Source organism: Agrilus planipennis, unplaced genomic scaffold (genome assembly GCF_000699045.2).
Source record: "Agrilus planipennis isolate EAB-ADULT unplaced genomic scaffold, Apla_2.0 scaffold141, whole genome shotgun sequence".
Lineage (NCBI taxonomy): Eukaryota > Metazoa > Arthropoda > Insecta > Coleoptera > Buprestidae > Agrilus > Agrilus planipennis.
This window is the reverse complement of record NW_020438903.1, coordinates 92210-111009: the sequence shown is the minus strand read 5'-3', so window position 1 is coordinate 111009 and position 18800 is coordinate 92210. Positions and strand designations below refer to the sequence as shown.

The 18800-nt window shown below is 32.7% G+C and overlaps 1 protein-coding gene across 1 annotated transcript in view; it reads right to left on the bottom strand.

The window, feature by feature from the left end:
- Window positions 1-18800, bottom strand: part of LOC108736938 (unconventional myosin-Va) — a 52230-nt gene that overhangs the window by 17922 nt on the left and 15508 nt on the right. Inside the window, exon 2 of the mRNA XM_025973312.1 lies at window positions 485-812. Coding sequence (XP_025829097.1) covers window positions 485-812 — 328 coding nt within the window. The remainder of the gene's footprint in view (window positions 1-484; window positions 813-18800) is intronic.

Sequence of the window (18800 nt, the reverse complement as noted above, 5' to 3'; positions counted from 1 at the left end):
AAATTCTAAACACGATAATTAAAAAATAAAAAAAACTATTAATAAGCAACAAATAAAACAATAATTTCTGAAGTCGCAAATTCAAAATTAGAAAAATTATTTTAAGATATACTAATGCTATCTCTGCCTTTTTTACATATATAGGAACGATCAGTCCGTAACGTTGCCAGTCGATCACGTTGTTGACCCTGGAGGAGTCACCCTTGCAACTGCATTATTTTTTCCTTGTGAAACTTATAAAAAAAAAGATGAACGTCTCATAACGTCTCTAAGTTTGACTCAGCAATATATCTATCAAATTTTCACGGAGATGTCAACATTTCTTTTTACTGATATGCTTAGCTTAAGATTACAATAGGAAAAGATAACACTAACGAAGTGAGTGTTTTCATGATTTTGGGCATTTTTCAGCATTGTAATATTCGACTAGTACTCGACGGAGGGTGTCATAAACCCTACTTTTACAAAGGTTAAAAAGACTTACCGTAAATGGGAAGTTCATCGTAGGGATTAATGGCAACTAAAACTATTCCACAGTATGTGTAAATATCCTTTTGATCGCAAAATCTAACTTGTAAATTGTGTAAAACGGCAGGTTCATGTAAGTACGACAGAGACGTAAGATCGTTTTCTCCTATTAGTATATCGGGATTTTTCAAATGGGGCAGGTCGTTTTCGTCTTTGAGATTTAAAATTTTTATTTCGTTCTCTTCTGTTTGAACTTTCAACGTTTTCTTCGATGGAGTGTAGTCCTCCAACAGTTCTGCCCCTTCCCATACTTTTTGCAAATGTGCAATCCATACCTTGGCACCCTGAAACAATTTAAAAAATATTTAACTTTCCATGCAGCATTATTAAAAAATTTATTTACTTATGCGACTTGTCAACGTCATGTCATAAAAAAAGAAACAATAAGACATTTTAATTTAAAAAATTTAATTGGTAAAAAGGAGCTAATATCTTTTTTTTGTATGGTGCCAACGGATAAACAAATGTACCATTTTATCCAGAATATATTCCATTAGTACAAATATCTTCCTAACTTTGGGCTATGGTAAAAAGTAAATATAAATTATTTTCTTTTATTTATTATACGTAACTAGAAATTATATTATTTCTCTTATACACATGTCACTTGTACTAAAGAAGAAAAATTACTAGTTGCTAATAATATCCAACCATGAACATTAAATTTTCAATTTCTTGTAAGACCACACGGATAATTATTTATTAGGGTTTTCTTAGTTCGTAAAGAGGAAACAATGAGAGATTACACCAAAAATGATACGCAGTGTTTAGAACATTCTTTTTAAATAAACAGAAACGTTTTTACGACAAAACAGTATATAGAAGGTAGCAGTATAGCTGGTTATTAAAAAAAGTACCGAATTATATCATTTAATTACTTTCTATTATTATTAATGTCAATACTTGTTAAGAAGAAAACCAGTCCATGTTAATTCTGGTGTGAAATTCTAAATGTATTTTTTATTTACAGCCTTCCAACGTTTCGCCTTCGGAAGAGGATTTTTTCAAGGGTAACTGTAACTGTAATACAGTTTTAAAGACATATGCATAACAAATAATCTTTCTAATCTTTTTATAAAGTCGCTATACTGATACTGACTGGATTAAATTTTATAGTTTCTTATAAAAAAATTTTTTACTGTATATGTGTTATGTGTCCTGTGTTTTATGTAATTTTGTTAGGTATTGCTGTATTTGTATATGACAAAGAATTTTAAATTTTGATCTTCAAAAGAAGATTAAGAAAAGCCCCCCCCCACCTGAGAGCGAAATGCTGGGTGATTGTAAATAAAAAAATAGCTTTTGACCTGAAGTAGTTCGAAGTGTTTTTTTATATCTTTTAACTATAGGGTTGTTCGGAAAGTCATTTCGTTTTTTTTTTGTGGAAATGAAAGACAGTTTTCGTATAATAAACAAATACTTTATTAAATTATATATTGACCGTTCTGGTCCAACACCTTTTGCCATCTTTCTGGTAGTAGCATAATTCCACGCTCATAAAATTTTGGAGTGACCGGAACAAATAATAATCCGATGGTGCCAGGTCTGGAGAATATGGTGGGTGTAGCATTGTATCCCATTCAAGCTGTAAAAGCTTTTGGCGAGTGACCAAACTTGTGTGAGGTCTCGCGTTGTCTTGGTGAAACACTACACCTTTCCTGTTGATTAGTTCTGACCTTTTCTGTTGAAGTGCATCATTCAGTTTGTCCAGCTGATGACAGTAGACTTCCGAATTAATCGTTGTGTTATCCGGTAAAAGCTAAAAAAAAACGATTCCTTTAAAATCCCACCAAACAGACAGCATCACCTTTTTTTGGTGAATATCGGCTTTGGAAATGGTTTGAGCCGGTTCATCTTTTTTGCTCCATGACCTCTTGCGTTTGACGTTGTTGTATACAACCCATTTTTCGTCCCCAGTGATGATGCGCTTCAAAAACGGATCATTTTCGTGACGTTTGAGAAGCGAATCGCAGACGTCAATGCGGCGACACAGATTTCTCTCTGTGAGAACATGGGGAACCCATACATCGAGCTTCGAGGATAATCCCAGGCCTTTCAAGTGGTCATAAACTGTTGAATTTGATAAATTTAACCTCAATCCGATCTCACGTGTTGTTATTCGCCGGTTCACATCAACTAATGCCTTTATCGCGTCTTTATCAGCTTCAACCGGCCTTCCCGAACGTGGTGCATCTTCGACATCAAAATTGCCGGATCGAAATTTAGCGAACCAGTTCTGGCACTGGCGTACTGTCAACACACCTTCTCCATACACATCAGTCAATTTCTTTCTGGCTTGAACAGCATTTTTACCCTTTCTGTAGTAAAACAGTAAGATATGTCGAAAATGCTGCTTATCGCTCTCCATATTTAAAAGGGCACCAACCAAAAACTACTGCGTAGAATTAATTGGAATTTTTGACACACAAGCCTTGCTATATGAGCTCTCAAAGCATATAAAAATTATACGGCTTAAATGTAAAGTTGGGTGCAAAAGAATACAATTAAATCCTCTGTCGGGAAAAAACGAAATGACTTTCCGAACAACCCTATACTTTATTTCTAACTTACACTATTTGGACTTTTAGGACGTAGTTACACTACTTGTATTAGTAAATTGAAGTGCTGAAACGAAGTATTATTTAATAGTTTGATGTAAGTGCCTGTTCATCTGTTAATTTCAACTTTAAAAATTATGATAAATTTCGATTTCGCGTTTTCTGAGGATATGCTTATGACAGATGTTAAGCGAAAGTTTGTTGCTAAGGGTAGGAACAGGGGGAAGCTTCTCCCTTAAAGATTTAAAAAAATTTAATCAAATGCCAAGTTATTTGTTATCCGATTAACATTTAGGTTTTAGTGGATTTTTACTGCTAATTTAGAGCTCTAATTAAAACTCCTTATATGGAAATTGATGGTGACAGTGGGTGAACACCAAGGCAGGTAGCCCACCAACGCAAAAATCTCTTAATAAACTATTTTGTTTCTAAAAGTAAGTGCACCATAATTTATTTTTCAAATACTACTCGAACAACCATTTCCGTTATTGGTATAATGTTTCCTGTAGCTAAACCTAATATTATCTCTTAATTCAATTTTCCCTATAAACTGTATGATTAATTGATTGTTAATAGATATCTAACAATACAATGATTACTTTCTTTGTTTCCTACATAATCCTCTCATGCAAGAGAGTTTAGCTAACTGAAAGCTATACAGTAAAGACGTGTGGGTTCGAATACATTAATTTAAAATTTAGGGGTTTCTTTTTTGGTTGCGGGTTTTTTCATGGTATATTGATGTATACAGGGTGGTTCAAAAATAAGCGACTACCACTGACTTAATTTTTTTAAACCGAAGCATCTATTTCTTACTACATTTTTGAATTTTGCATCGATTTTTAACTGTACTTACACCAACTACAAAATTACGTGATATACCCAGATTAACTCAAATGTTGAGAACCCAAACGTACTAGCAGAATCTGTATGGCTACAACAAGATGAAGCACCCCCACACTATTCAAGAATAGTACAAGATTACCTCAACAATATATTTTCTCAAATAGATGAATCCGAAGGAGAGGCTTTATCGAATGGCCAGCTAGGTCTCCACCTTACTAAATTTTTATCTATGGGGCTATTTGAAATCTAAAGTCGACTTCAACTGGAAAATATTGAAGAATTGAAGAACAGAATATAACAAATCCAGCCACAAACCTTGACTAAAATGTTACGAAACTTGTCTATTGTCAGAAAGTTAATGGCCAGTAATTATTTAATTAATTTGTTTTTTTATCGTTTAATAAATTTCTAAAAATTTCAAAAAATAAACCCCTCAATTTAAATGTGTTTGTTTCAATAACCTACTCGCCTTCCCAAATTAGAAAGTAATTATTCGTAAATTTACCGATAACTGCTGACTTTAGATATGGGACATACTGCATGAAACATAGTTAAAATATTCGATGCAGAATACAAAACATAATAAAAGATAAGTGCTTTGGTAGTCTTTTATTTTTGAACCACCCTGTATACATGAATTTACCATGAAAAAACCCACAGTCAAAAATAAAGATCGACGTATTTAAACGTTTTTCCAAAAAACAAACCCCATTTCTTTGATGGTTTTTTTCATTTTGTGTTGCACGAACGAAAAAGCATAATGTTTTGAGCCACGTCTACCTGAAAATATCTCCTGTTTCTGTGAAAACTGTCCTAAACTTACTGAACTCTCAAAATCTTTTGAACAATGTGTAACACTTCTCAAAAGCATTAAGCAGTATTTATTGGACTAATCGATTTTAAAGCAACAAAAAACAGTAATCCAATTCATTGTTTGAAATATTTATTTTTGCATACTACACATATAAGGCAATTTTATGATATACCATTAGTGTTTATTTAACTAAATTGGTAATGCGTATATATAAATATCGCTCCTCTAGCAGATTTTAAACTGCCTACAGCGAACAAAATATGCACATATTTATCGAATTTATTGCTAATACCTGCATAAAGAAAACGCAAACAATCATTTCTTAGCCATTAACGTTTGACTTACTCCAGGTATAAAATGTTAATGATATGCATAGTTTTAATGTATTTCTCTGAAATTCTAATGGGTAGACAGCGTGAGAAATTAAATTTTACAATTTTGTATGCTTTATTTAATTTTATAAAGTACAAAATACTGCTAATAAACTCTAGAATAATTGCAATTTAAAACAAAGCTGTAAAATAAAAAAGTAATAATCTTAAATAACAGTCAACGGTGCATAAATATCGCCATTATTGCCATACAATCTTTGTAGTTTTAAACTACTATTAAAAAGTCGCTTATTTTTTACAACATAATTTTTATTGTGTAAATGTCGATACAAGTTACAGGTAAATGACCCATTCGCATTTGTACTTGTGAGTACTTTGTAAAAAAAGTGTATTTATTGGTCGGTTTTATTTGATTAGCAATAACACGTCGGAGGCAGACGTCTGTCATACTATGCTAATTAAAAATCAATTTTGTTAATGCTGAAGTCTGATTTCTATTCTCATATTCCTAGAAATCCCACACAATATCAATAAAAAATGTAGATATTATAGCCAGTAATAAATTACAGCTTCTTTAAATTAAATTGCTCTCAGTGGCGTAACGTGAATTCCTGCCACCCGGGGTGAAGCCTAAATTTGCACCCTTCTTCTTTTGACAATTATGTATTTTTTTTATTCAAATTGGCCGTTTTGCAGTGAAGAGATATACAAATAACTTATATTTCTAACTGAGAAGACAAGTGGCGATTACTATTAGCGAAAATTGAAAATGAGTGAGCTTATTTAGAAATAGCTTCCCCATACTTAATAGATACATACGAGGGCGGTTCAATAAGTACCCGTGTTTGAAGACAGAGGACGTTGCAGAGGGAAATTGATGTTATCATCGTGTGCTGCCATCTATCAAACCACGCCAAAACGAATTTCATACTGATTGATAGGTTATTTTGAATTTGGCAGCCATTCGACTGAGACGTGTTTCGTTATTTTCGATAAGATGGAAAAAGAACAGTATCGTTCGGTAACTCGCTTTTTGTTTTTGGATGGGAAAAAATGCGAGGAGATGAAAACAAAGTTGGATACTGTTTATGGAGACATTTCGCCATCTACGACCACAGTTAGATATTGCTTCAACGAATTTAAACGTGGGCAAAGATCCGTTTTTGATAGGAGCGACCAGGAAGCCTGGCAAACGTTGTTACCGAGGAAATCATTTTACGGATTTTTTAGGAAAAGGAAGAACTATCACTGGACAATACTACAGTGAGTTATTGGACCGCTTCGACAAAAAATTGGAGACACGGACGCATTTGACGAAAAAGAAGGTGCGTTTTCAACACGATAACAGGAGTTGTTGCCGCCAAAATGCATGAATCACGTTATGAATTTGCTGCCGCACACCCCATACTCACTCGATTTGACTTCATCTTGTTCCCTACCATGGAGAAATGACTAGCGAGAAATAAATTTAGCTCAAACGAGGAAGTCATCGCCGAGACTGGAGTGATTTTGGAGAGTTCGACAAATCTTATTTTTTGGAGGGGTAAAAAAATGGCAGGGTCGTTGGAAGAAGTGTATCTTTCTAAAAGGGGACTATGTTGAAAGATAAGAAAAAGAATTTTAAAAAAAAGGTGTCTTTATTTCTAACACGGGTACTTATTGAACCGCCCTCGTATATACGTTGGGTACTATTTATATTTTTATAATATTCCACGCTCCGACTCGTGAAATATTGCACCTTCCCCTATTGCACTTATTGATGATATCCCCCAAGGTAATCCCCGCCCGGACATCCGAATGGGAGACTAGTTTACATCTGAAGTGCTTTACCCCAGAGGACGCCATCGTTTGAGTTCGGTTTGTTTTTCTTGGGATATCATAATATGGTGGTTTTTCGTTGCCTTCCACATCACAGTATTGTGCATCAAAGTGTCATACCGAATCGGTATGGCACTTTTTTTTGATATAAATAAAGGACGTTGGTTATTGAAAGTAGAAAAAAAAAATCGGGGTGTCATAATAAAGTACAGTTTATTTTACTCCATCATTTTGCTTAAAAGCATAAGTATTTTTCATTACCTTTAGTAACTTTTCACAAATAATTATCACTGTTAAACAATTGCACATCACTTTTACAGTCTCTATTTAAATTAAAGTAAATAAGTAGTAATNAAAATACTTTTCCAAATGCATTTTCTATTTGTAAAATGCAAAATACATTTTTGCCGTTAATAGTCTTGCTAGTATCATCAATCAAACTATATAAAATGAAGAATGAAAGTTGCTCACATTGGCTTTTGAAGGTATTAGAAGCTTGAAAGGGGGCCAAAGGGACATTCCATGAATGTCTTCAAATTCTTTAACTGAAGAGAGCCCAAAAAATCTAAACTCCTTGGAAATGGATAATCTAAAATTTTGGATCGATATTGTTTTACGGGTTCAATGTCAATGTCCATGTAATTTTGAAATTCCAAATTGATATCAGCACCTGTCAAATCACCACTTATCGTACTTTTAGAAAGGAACTGCGAAATTTTATGAATACAACAAAACAGCCCGCCAAACAATATCAAATTGATATACGCCAGAGTGCAAAACTGAAAACTACAAGTTATTGTGATGTGCTAATAAATGCATATAATCCAAAATTCTTGGAAAACGATTCGAAAAATTTCATTTATTAGATGAAGCCAAAACGAAAGAAACTATTTCCATTCCATTTCTTTCTCTTATTATAAAATGTAAAAAATCAAAAACAAAATGGGGTTGTAAGTATTTTGACATAAAATGATGTTGATTTCAGATTAATAAAATTATTTGCAACACTATTTTGGCTCTGATCTTTTACGCTAAACAAAGTATTTTGACATCAGTGTCTTTTTTCCAATTAAAACGGGCGAAAAGGGCAAATAAGGAAGCATATAGAAGAATGATTAGTTGCTGAAGAATCTATAACATAAACATAGAAAAACTATATATCTCAATTACTTCAAACAGAAAAATACAAATCATAGTCAATCTTCCCAGCTGATGATATAGTGCAAACACCACTATTAGTCTAGAAATATTTAAAAAATGAGCAAATGCCTTTAGCATTTAAAATAGAAAAGGAAAATTTATTTTGTGTTTTACATTTGAAAAAAATAAAAACCATTTGCATTTTGTATTTAAATACTTTTAATAAACCATTTTGCAGATCTCTAGTAAAATAGGTTAAGGGTGTTTTAAGGATTAGTATGAATAAATTGATAATCTAATTACCGTTTTTAGTTCCTAATTGGACAGCACTTCAGAGTGTCGCAAATCAAATACGATGTAATTAAATTAAATAAACCAGTTTTCATTTTCGTCCCTGATTTTATTCACTTGTAGTATAAGATCCAAGACAATTAAAAGTAACATTTGTTATTATTATAAAACCGACCAAGACGAAACGTCGGTAACCGATTTTATAATAATAAAAAAATATTACGCTTCAACTAGCTTTGACTACAGTACAAATTAAATAAACTAATTCACACCACTTTGACCTACCCTTATTTTAACTTCAGTTATATATATATTTCTCTTCAAAATAAAATTTAAATGTCAGTAATATACTAAAGTCAAATACAATATTTGATGATCCTGCTAAACGTTTAATTCACAATCAACAAACAGCTCTGTTTCCTATTATGATTAATTTTTTCAAATCAAATCATCAATCATTTTTTTAATTTCCGCAACGTATTTTTTCACTTGTAGGACAATTTCGATTGACCAGGTTTACAAGATGATTCTAATGAATTTGTTAAAGATCTTCTATCAGCATAGGAAATTTTGTTTTGTATGTGTTACATCTTTTGATTTAATGTTTTGTTTTCTTCTTGTGATGATAAACTTTTAATCACTTAATTTCGATGGAATATCGGTAATTAAATAACGCTAAATCCATCAGCCCAAGCACCTATCATAATTTAAATTTGCACAATTTTCATAATATTCATGGAGAAAAATTGAGATTGTCTGTTATAGATATATCTCATTTACACTACTAACCAAAGGGTTTGTCATTTTCTGATCTTGACGGCCTTATAACCGTTAAAACATCGAGTGACATGATAGATATTCCAACGTCTAATTTCAATTGGTAATATATGTATTAGAATCCCATGGCCAGTAGTTGACATCGCCAGCGGTTAATTAGCGGCTAATTATGAGTCCTGTTCTAGCTGTTTAACATTTTTCCAACCGACTTTACAATTTTTGCAGTCCAACTTCACCTGAATCTGCTTCTGGGTCTCCCGAGTCACCGCTAATTTTCGACTTTCACAGTTAATTTACGAAATATTCACAACATGTTTCAAGCCCGACTAACAATGCCTGCTGTACATTCGTTAGACATTATGGCGGTTGTCCAGCCGCCAAGATCGAAAATGACGCCATTTTGAAATACAAATCGTACCTGGTGGTTGATCGGAAATGTATCATCATAAGGTCGTGAGTCCTAAGTCCAGTTGGACACGCACCTCCACTCTTTCCTATCCTGAGCTAATCTTCGCATTTCCCTAACACTAGAACAAGCCATTTCCTTAACTATTTACCTCTACCCCTCCTGACTCCCGTTTCTGCTTATAATATGTCTCTGACTAGCCCTTCATACCTCTGTTCTCTTACTCTTTCTAATACCTCTTCATTTCTAACCTTCTTTATCCACGGTATCGTCATCATTTGCCTGTAACACAACATTTCGAACGCTTCTAACCTATTCTATTCCGCCGCGACCATTGTCAATGTTTCGCACCCGTACAGCGCCGTGCTCCAAACATATACCTTTAACAACCTTTTTCAGATTTCTAAAGTAACCGTTCGCGAGCATAGAAGTGAGTTCTTTTTATTGAAGGCGACTCGACCCTGCGCTATTCTCTGCCTTATATGCCCACTACTCCTTCCGTCTTGACTTATCTGACTTCCTAGATACCTAAAATCGGCCACTTTTTCTAATTTTTCGTCTCCTATCTTTATATTCGCTCTTTCCCTATTTTTCTTCCCTTGCATACCAGTATTTTAGTTTTACTTTTATTTATTTTCATACAGTACTGATCTGTCAGTTCCGACCGCATCAATTTTATTTAAAGCCATCTCCAACTCCTTCCTTTTCATATAAATAATGTAATAAATTCCAGTAAATGCAACTTAAAGCTTTTGAGAGATGTTGACATTTTGTTCAAAAGATTTTGGAAGTTTGCTTAATTTAGGATAGACGTCATTGAACGAATACGTACATTTCACACGATCACCAAATTACGTATTTTCGCTTCTACGACATAAAAAGACAAGACGCAAAGTAATGTGAGACTTCTATGTTAGGTGAACGTATGACCTGACCTGTATATACCAATGTACTTCAAAACATTAACAGTTTTTTTTTGAGTACGTATCTAAAGACAAAAGTGGCCTGACATTCGCTGTATGGTACTGAATAACAAGAGAGGACCATGACCCTAACGGAATTTTAAAGTTGCTCGATATTCCTAAGCACAATCCAAGGATGAATACACAACACCCACCACATAAAAGTGACAACACAGAATAACAATTTATGGTGCAATTTGAAAAAAAAATCTTAAACCTACCACGCCAGTATTTGTAAAAATATATACTTTCGTAATACGGTAAAATATTAATTTTCAAATGCTAGAAATAATCCACAAATTTCCCAATGAAAGATAAATTTTCCTTGGTACAAACTCTAAAAAAGCACAAAAAATTAATATAGGGATAAATATACAGGGCCAAAAGATAACTATACTTGAACTTGTAGATGATATAGCAGTGTTTACGTCTATTGACGTATGAAAATAAATACAGGTATGCAAAGGAAGAAAAAGTAAGGAAAGAGCGAATATAAAGGAGACGAAAAATTATAAGTGGCTGATTTTAGGTATCTAGGAAGTCAGATAAGTCAGGACGGAAGGAGTACTAGGGATATAAGCAGAGCATAGCGCAGGGTCGAGCCACCTTCAATAAAAAGTAGTCACTTCTATGCTCGCGAAAGTTTAATTTAGAAATTCGAAAAAGATTGTTGAGTGTGTATGTTTGGAACGCAGCGCTGTACGAGTGCGAAACACGGACAGTGGGCGCTGCGGAAAAGAAAAGGTTAAAAGCGTTCGAAATGTGGCGTTACAGGCGAATGATGAGGATAACGTGGATAGAGAAGGTTAGAAATAAAGAGATATTAGAAAGACCAGGAGAACAGAGGAATCTGGAAGTCAATAAGAAATAAGCGAGATAGGTTGGTAGGACACCTTCTCAGGCATGAAGGTCTAGTCACAGACATATTTGAGGCAGAAACGGGAGTTAGGAGAGGTAGAGGTAGGCCTAGATTAGATTACTGTTCACAAATAGTTAAGGATGTGGGTTGTTCTAGTTTTGGGGAAATGCGAAGATTAGCTCAGGATAGGAAAGAGTAGAGATGCGTGTTCAACCAGTCTTAGGACTAACGACCTTATGATGATAATGAAAGCGAAATTAACACAATCGGAATTTTCCCAGTTCAGAAGCTTCTGTTTTGAGGAATATTTCTGAAAAAATTCTCGGAAACAACCCAAATTCTACAATATTTATATGGTTTAATTAGATACACCATGCAAAGTTTTTCAACTACACCAATTCGTAGAAGACTTTTACTACTATTCATTCTCTAAAAAAGACATTGACCACAACTAGAAACTTATGCGTTGACCTTCCTGGGCCACGACAGAGTCTTGTCACAATAATGTTCTAGAAAATCATGTCCCTACTCAAATATCCCACTAAAAATAGTAGACAACTCCAAATAACACTCAAAATTATTAAGTGAATATTTTTATAATCATAATTACAATGTAAAAAAGAATGAGAGCCACTACAGCTACTTAGTAAATGTAAGTACTACTACTTATTATTCGTACAAGGTGATGGACACTGAAAGGTAAGCAAGTTATCTAATAGATAATACTTTATTGAAGGATTTTATGGGATCAAAACAAAAACTATTTTTGCAAACATAGAGCCAAGTCTTATTGTAACCGTTCATCTATAAAGGTTATGAAATTTGGCACAGACACGACAGTATTGTTTGTTATTCTCGAAAAGATATTTTTTGTCTTATTATTATTCTCTTTAAAGGTGTATGTTTGGAGCACGGCGTTGTACGGGTGTGAAACATGAATAGTGGGCGCGGCAGAAAAGAAAAGTTTAGAAGCGTTCGAAATGTGGTATTATAGGCGAATGACGAAGATACCGTGGATAGAGAAGGTTAGAAATGAAGAGGTATTAGAAAGAAAAGGAGAATAGAGGACTCTATGGAAGTCAATAAAAAATAGGCGAGATAGGTTGGTAGGACACTATCTCAGGCATGAAGGTCTGGTCAGAGATATATTAGAGGCAGAAACAGGAGTTAGGAGGGGTAGAGGTAGACCTATATTAGATTACTGTTCGCAAATAGTTAAGTATGTGGGCTGTTCTAGTTTTAGGGAAATGCGAAGTTTAGCTCAGGATAGGAAAGAGTGGAGATACGCGTCCAACCAGTCTTAGGACTGACGACCTTATGATGATTATTCTCTTATTGGATATACAAACTATTCACATAATTTGGTAATATTTAGTTTAGAGCAATCAGTATCATGTTTCACACAAAATTGGGTTAAAGTATCGCATGCATGGTCACCAAAACATCTGAAATACTTTTTAGATCAATATTTTGTATACCTGTATTTTGAGCGTTGTTGTTTTACCAATATAGGGCGTATAGGTTGGAGCCTCTGAGGGGCGGTATATTTTGAGCCACATAAAACGCTCAGTTTCTCGTGAAACATTATCCCAATGATTTAGAGGCGGATTTGGTTCAGGAAGGGGCATACATTTTCACTGTCATATTCCTCAAAGAGGGAAACCCAAGTTAACATCATGATCTCTTAATCTTTATATTTTTGAGAAAACAAAATCACCTTTGTCTGAAATTGTACTCCAGTCAAAAGAGTTTTCCTTGTTTAATGCAATTTATCGCCAATAAAAAGTGTCGTAAGGTGTACTAGTTTTTGTTTTATTATATAAGTATATTATTTTATGAATAATTAAATCATACATGTAACTATTTATACCTACCTAAACTCTCCACTTAACTAATAAATAAGTTAAATTCTAATAAATTCGAAATAACTTAAATTTCAGGATATGAAAAACAACCAGAGCTCAAACATTGTAACATTACAATTCATGTTATTTGCCTGCAGAAGAGGAGATATGTACTTGAAATACGAAACATTTATTAAGCACGTAGAATAACTGTAAACACTTGCAGTACAATTCGTGTAATATTGGTATACTTGTGTACAGTCAAATAATAATAATAATTGTCATTTTGTAAGAATTTAACTTTTGACCTTAAAAAATGAATAGGCACGAACCGCAAACTTATTGTGGCTAAGACAAAATTTTAAAGACCACCACATCCTAATGTATATATGATCCCCTGATGATCGAATTTCGACATTTAAACATGCTCAACACGTCAAAAGATAGGTGAATTTCAATTAAACATTCTGATTACACGATAATATCATCGATCCTGTAAGTAGGCCGTTTAGTTACAGTGGAATTCGTTTATTATGACTCCGCCTATATTGGCCAACCGCTTAATATGAAGTAATTGCAGTGTTAAGTTTGGTTTTCATATTAAATTCTCTATAGAAAAGATTGGATATAATGACTCCGTTTAAAATGACATATCGTTTATTGACTGATTCTCAAGAAATCATATCCGGCTATAGTGACCCAAATGATTAATAATTTATTTATTTATTTATTTGAAAAGAAATACAACAGGCTAAAAAGCCCAGGAAAATATACAAAATAAATGAATAATGGTTGACATAGTAATCTTATCCAATAGGAAGTTTTGTTACAATTAAGTTCATTATTTATATTCTAGTAAATGACTTAATAATAACATTTTTGCTCATTTATCTGATCATTTTTATGTATATAGATATCCATTGTCCTTTTTCTTTCTCCCTCTATTAAACTAAATAACTAACCAAAATAGAAAGTTGTTTATTATCTAAGACTATGCTTTGTATGACGCCCGCTTAGTATGACGTGTTTGTCATTTCCCTTCGATGTCATTATAAGCGGATTCTACTGTAGTTTTATTCTTATATAATCGTTAATCGTTAATTAAAGGCCAAAAGAATTGTATCTGACTGCACATGTGTACCTCTTTGTGGAATATTTACCTTGGATATACCTAGTCATTTCATGTTTTCTGATAACAAAGCAAACATCACATAACAAAAAGTTTTACAGAAGCAACCTCTTCTTTTCAATCAGAAATTTTTTAAGCGATTATAGACCTCTCAAACAACAGTTGATATAGTCATTAGATTCTGTATGTAAATAATGTTTCTGGTAAAAAATAAATGAGTAACAAACTGACCACATGTATTGCAAAATGTCAATGTATTTTCTATATGTAAGAGAAATAAATACAATACTGTTTGTTTTTCTGCTATGCTGAAAGATTTAATTGACCAAATTAGTTGTACCTATACAATTAGATATTATAGTTATTAAAACGCATTAGGAAAATGAGTAATAACTTTGATTAAAACTGCTTTTTGCTATTTAAATATGTACCTACAGTCAGTTGTAGATTCTAGTTGCCTATTTAAGAAAAACTGGATTCCCATAAATATTACCGTAATCTCTTTATTAAATTATAATAAATATATCACCTAAATAATAAAATATATATACTTAAATGCGAATGTCACATTGTTTGTTTGTTTGTCGGCTTTTCACGCCTTAACTAATACACCGAGCTTCATGAAATTTTGTATACACATTGTCAGGGGTGCAGAAAAGNATAGAGTAAGATTGCCCTAAATAAAGTACAATACTTTATAATAAAGTACGGGTGGCAACCCTAATACCGATCCTCATGATCTCTGCCATCCTGATAATACAGTATGCATCCCCAAAAATTACTGCTAGAACGAATTCCTTCACTTGAGAAATCACCTGAATATGATCATTCCGAAAGCATGGCTAGCAAGTCCGTAAAATAATGGATATCTACCGCGAAAGCGTCAGCTAAATAAAATAAGAAATTATGTAGTAAAGGAAGAATTTCTTCTGTGATCGGGCACAGCTTGCGAAATAATCAAAGGTAACATCTTTCGGTTTTTAATACACGCTGCTCATTATTCAATGAACTGCAAAAAGTAAAAGTAAAGAGGTCAGGTACCGTGTGAAGCTGAACAAGGAAACTACATAATACAGTACAGTGCAGTACGTATACATGCATAATAAAAGTATAGACTTCTTTGTCTTAAACTACTTTTACTGTAATAAAAACCAGAAAAACGAGCTCTTAGTTTCGACGATACCTAGTGCAGAAGGTCAACTAAGAACACAATACCTGCACATTTATAAATAAAAAACAAGCCCCAAAATTAAGCAAAAAGGAAAAGAACTTCGCAGTTCTACAAAATATCTAAATTCGTCAAATTAATAATTGTTGGAACGAATTTGGTACAGCAAGAAGCTAACCGGCAAAAATTAGCGCTACCAGATCAAGTAACCTTTAAACAACAAGAATTCATTTGGCATGAACATTGAATTATAATAAAAATTAAATAAAAATCCCTTTCTTCCATTAGTAATAATAATTTGTCCGTCAATTAAAAATACGTTTTTTTAACAGAAAATTTGATGTAAAACGATGGTTATACCTATTAAATTATGAAAGTGTTTAAAACTGATTTAAACATTTGAATTGTTTCAGAAAATACTACAAACGGCACAGTGAACGCCATCTGTAGCACGATGCTACATTTTAGGATTACGTATTTTTTTTGGTTGGTTGGTCTGTGTTCTGTCGGAGCTGCCTGCGACGCGCTGATCAGATCCAAAAAGATCGAAATCGCGATCCGCATCTGGCAGTTTCGACAGAATACAGACCACTTCGAATTATTTTATTTGAATTGTTGTTGAACTTTTTTATTAAAATTTATTCTTTTACTTTAAAATGAAAAAAAAAATGAAATTTCTACCTCAAATATAACCAGTTATGAATTTTTAAAAATGAGTCTTCAAGTTTAGATCACTTCTATTTCTCGAAATATTGAAAAAAAAACATCCTCAAACACCTATCTCTAAAAATTTCAGGCAAGTCGTAAATATATCGATCAGTTTTTGTTCAAATCTATCCGGCTTGTAAAAGAATGTCCCATATACAGCTTGTACTGTATAGTTTGTAGGACAACAATCACCTTTAATGCATTTTTTGTACAGTGAAACCTTTCGTACTTCCTGATAATAATGGTTTAAAGTATGTATCGGAAAAACTGTTCGAATTACAGATTAACGCTGCATTATCTGATCGAAAATCTCACTTTCAAATTAACAGATATAAATACAAAGTTAAATGGTGCAATGCAAACAACCGGTCTCCTTCTCAAACTCAAATGCCACAGAATTCTCGCAACAATCGAATCACTTTTACTTCTTTCTCTGATTCTCTCTTTCAGCCTTTTCATTTTAGTATTGTGCACGCTCTTATTATAAATTCCCAAGTTCTCACAGAACACAAAACTAAATTAGTTACAGTATAAGTCATATTATCGCAATAAAGAGAACATTCGTTATTTTCGTGTGTGAAAATTGTTAAAAACTAGAAATTGGACGGGAAAAAGTTATTGAGTTTCAGAGAAATTCGCTGACCTTTTTTGTGTAAACTTCTTAATTCAATCGTTTCATATACGCTGTTTTATCACTAATTTCTCTTACATTTGCAATTCGATATTGTTTAGTTCGGATGTATTTGTATCTAGAGAGATCTGCGAATACTTTTCCTGATTTTTCGATGATAGTCTTAGAAAACTATCAAATTATGTATCTACATCATTATTTGTTAACCCTGCCACATATGAAAATTTAGATGACACAAATAACTGTTTTTAATTGTAAGATATTCTAAAGAAAATTTTTTGAATAGAAAAAAATTTGCGATAATTCCATGATTTCCAAGTTTTTTTAGGTTCGCTAGTCACCCTGTTAATCGATCGGAAAACATCCGAAATTTTCAAATATAGATACAGAATTAAAGAAAACAAGGCAATGATCAGCTGAATACTTAGACAGGTTGTAATGCAGTCAGCCCCGAATTATGTGTCAAATACAGAGATGTGATTTATTTGAAATACTTGTATTTAAAATGCAAATATAAAATAAAAAATACCTGTTTTTATCCTGCATTGAAATACTTTTTTGAGAAAAGGATTTTGTATTTTATATAAAATACTTTTCCAAATGCATTTTCTATTTGTAAAATGCAAAATACATTTTTGCCGTTAATAGTCTTGCTAGTATCATCAATCAAACTATATAAAATGAAGAATGAAAGTTGCTCACATTGGCTTTTGAAGGTATTAGAAGCTTGAAAGGGGGCCAAAGGGACATTCCATGAATGTCTTCAAATTCTTTAACTGAAGAGAGCCCAAAAAATCTAAACTCCTTGGAAATGGATAATCTAAAATTTTGGATCGATATTGTTTTACGGGTTCAATGTCAATGTCCATGTAATTTTGAAATTCCAAATTGATATCAGCACCTGTCAAATCACCACTTATCGTACTTTTAGAAAGGAACTGCGAAATTTTATGAATACAACAAAACAGCCCGCCAAACAATATCAAATTGATATACGCCAGAGTGCAAAACTGAAAACTACAAGTTATTGTGATGTGCTAATAAATGCATATAATCCAAAATTCTTGGAAAACGATTCGAAAAATTTCATTTATTAGATGAAGCCAAAACGAAAGAAACTATTTCCATTCCATTTCTTTCTCTTATTATAAAATGTAAAAAATCAAAAACAAAATGGGGTTGTAAGTATTTTGACATAAAATGATGTTGATTTCAGATTAATAAAATTATTTGCAACACTATTTTGGCTCTGATCTTTTACGCTAAACAAAGTATTTTGACATCAGTGTCTTTTTTCCAATTAAAACGGGCGAAAAGGGCAAATAAGGAAGCATATAGAAGAATGATTAGTTGCTGAAGAATCTATAACATAAACATAGAAAAACTATATATCTCAATTACTTCAAACAGAAAAATACAAATCATAGTCAATCTTCCCAGCTGATGATATAGTGCAAACACCACTATTAGTCTAGAAATATTTAAAAAATGAGCAAATGCCTTTAGCATTTAAAATAGAAAAGGAAAATTTATTTTGTGTTTTACATTTGAAAAAAATAAAAACCATTTGCATTTTGTATTTAAATACTTTTAATAAACCATTTTGCAGATCTCTAGTAAAATAGGTTAAGGGTGTTTTAAGGATTAGTATGAATAAATTGATAATCTAATTACCGTTTTTAGTTCCTAATTGGACAGCACTTCAGAGTGTCGCAAATCAAATACGATGTAATTAAATTAAATAAACCAGTTTTCATTTTCGTCCCTGATTTTATTCACTTGTAGTATAAGATCCAAGACAATTAAAAGTAACATTTGTTATTATTATAAAACCGACCAAGACGAAACGTCGGTAACCGATTTTATAATAATAAAAAAATATTACGCTTCAACTAGCTTTGACTACAGTACAAATTAAATAAACTAATTCACACCACTTTGACCTACCCTTATTTTAACTTCAGTTATATATATATTTCTCTTCAAAAT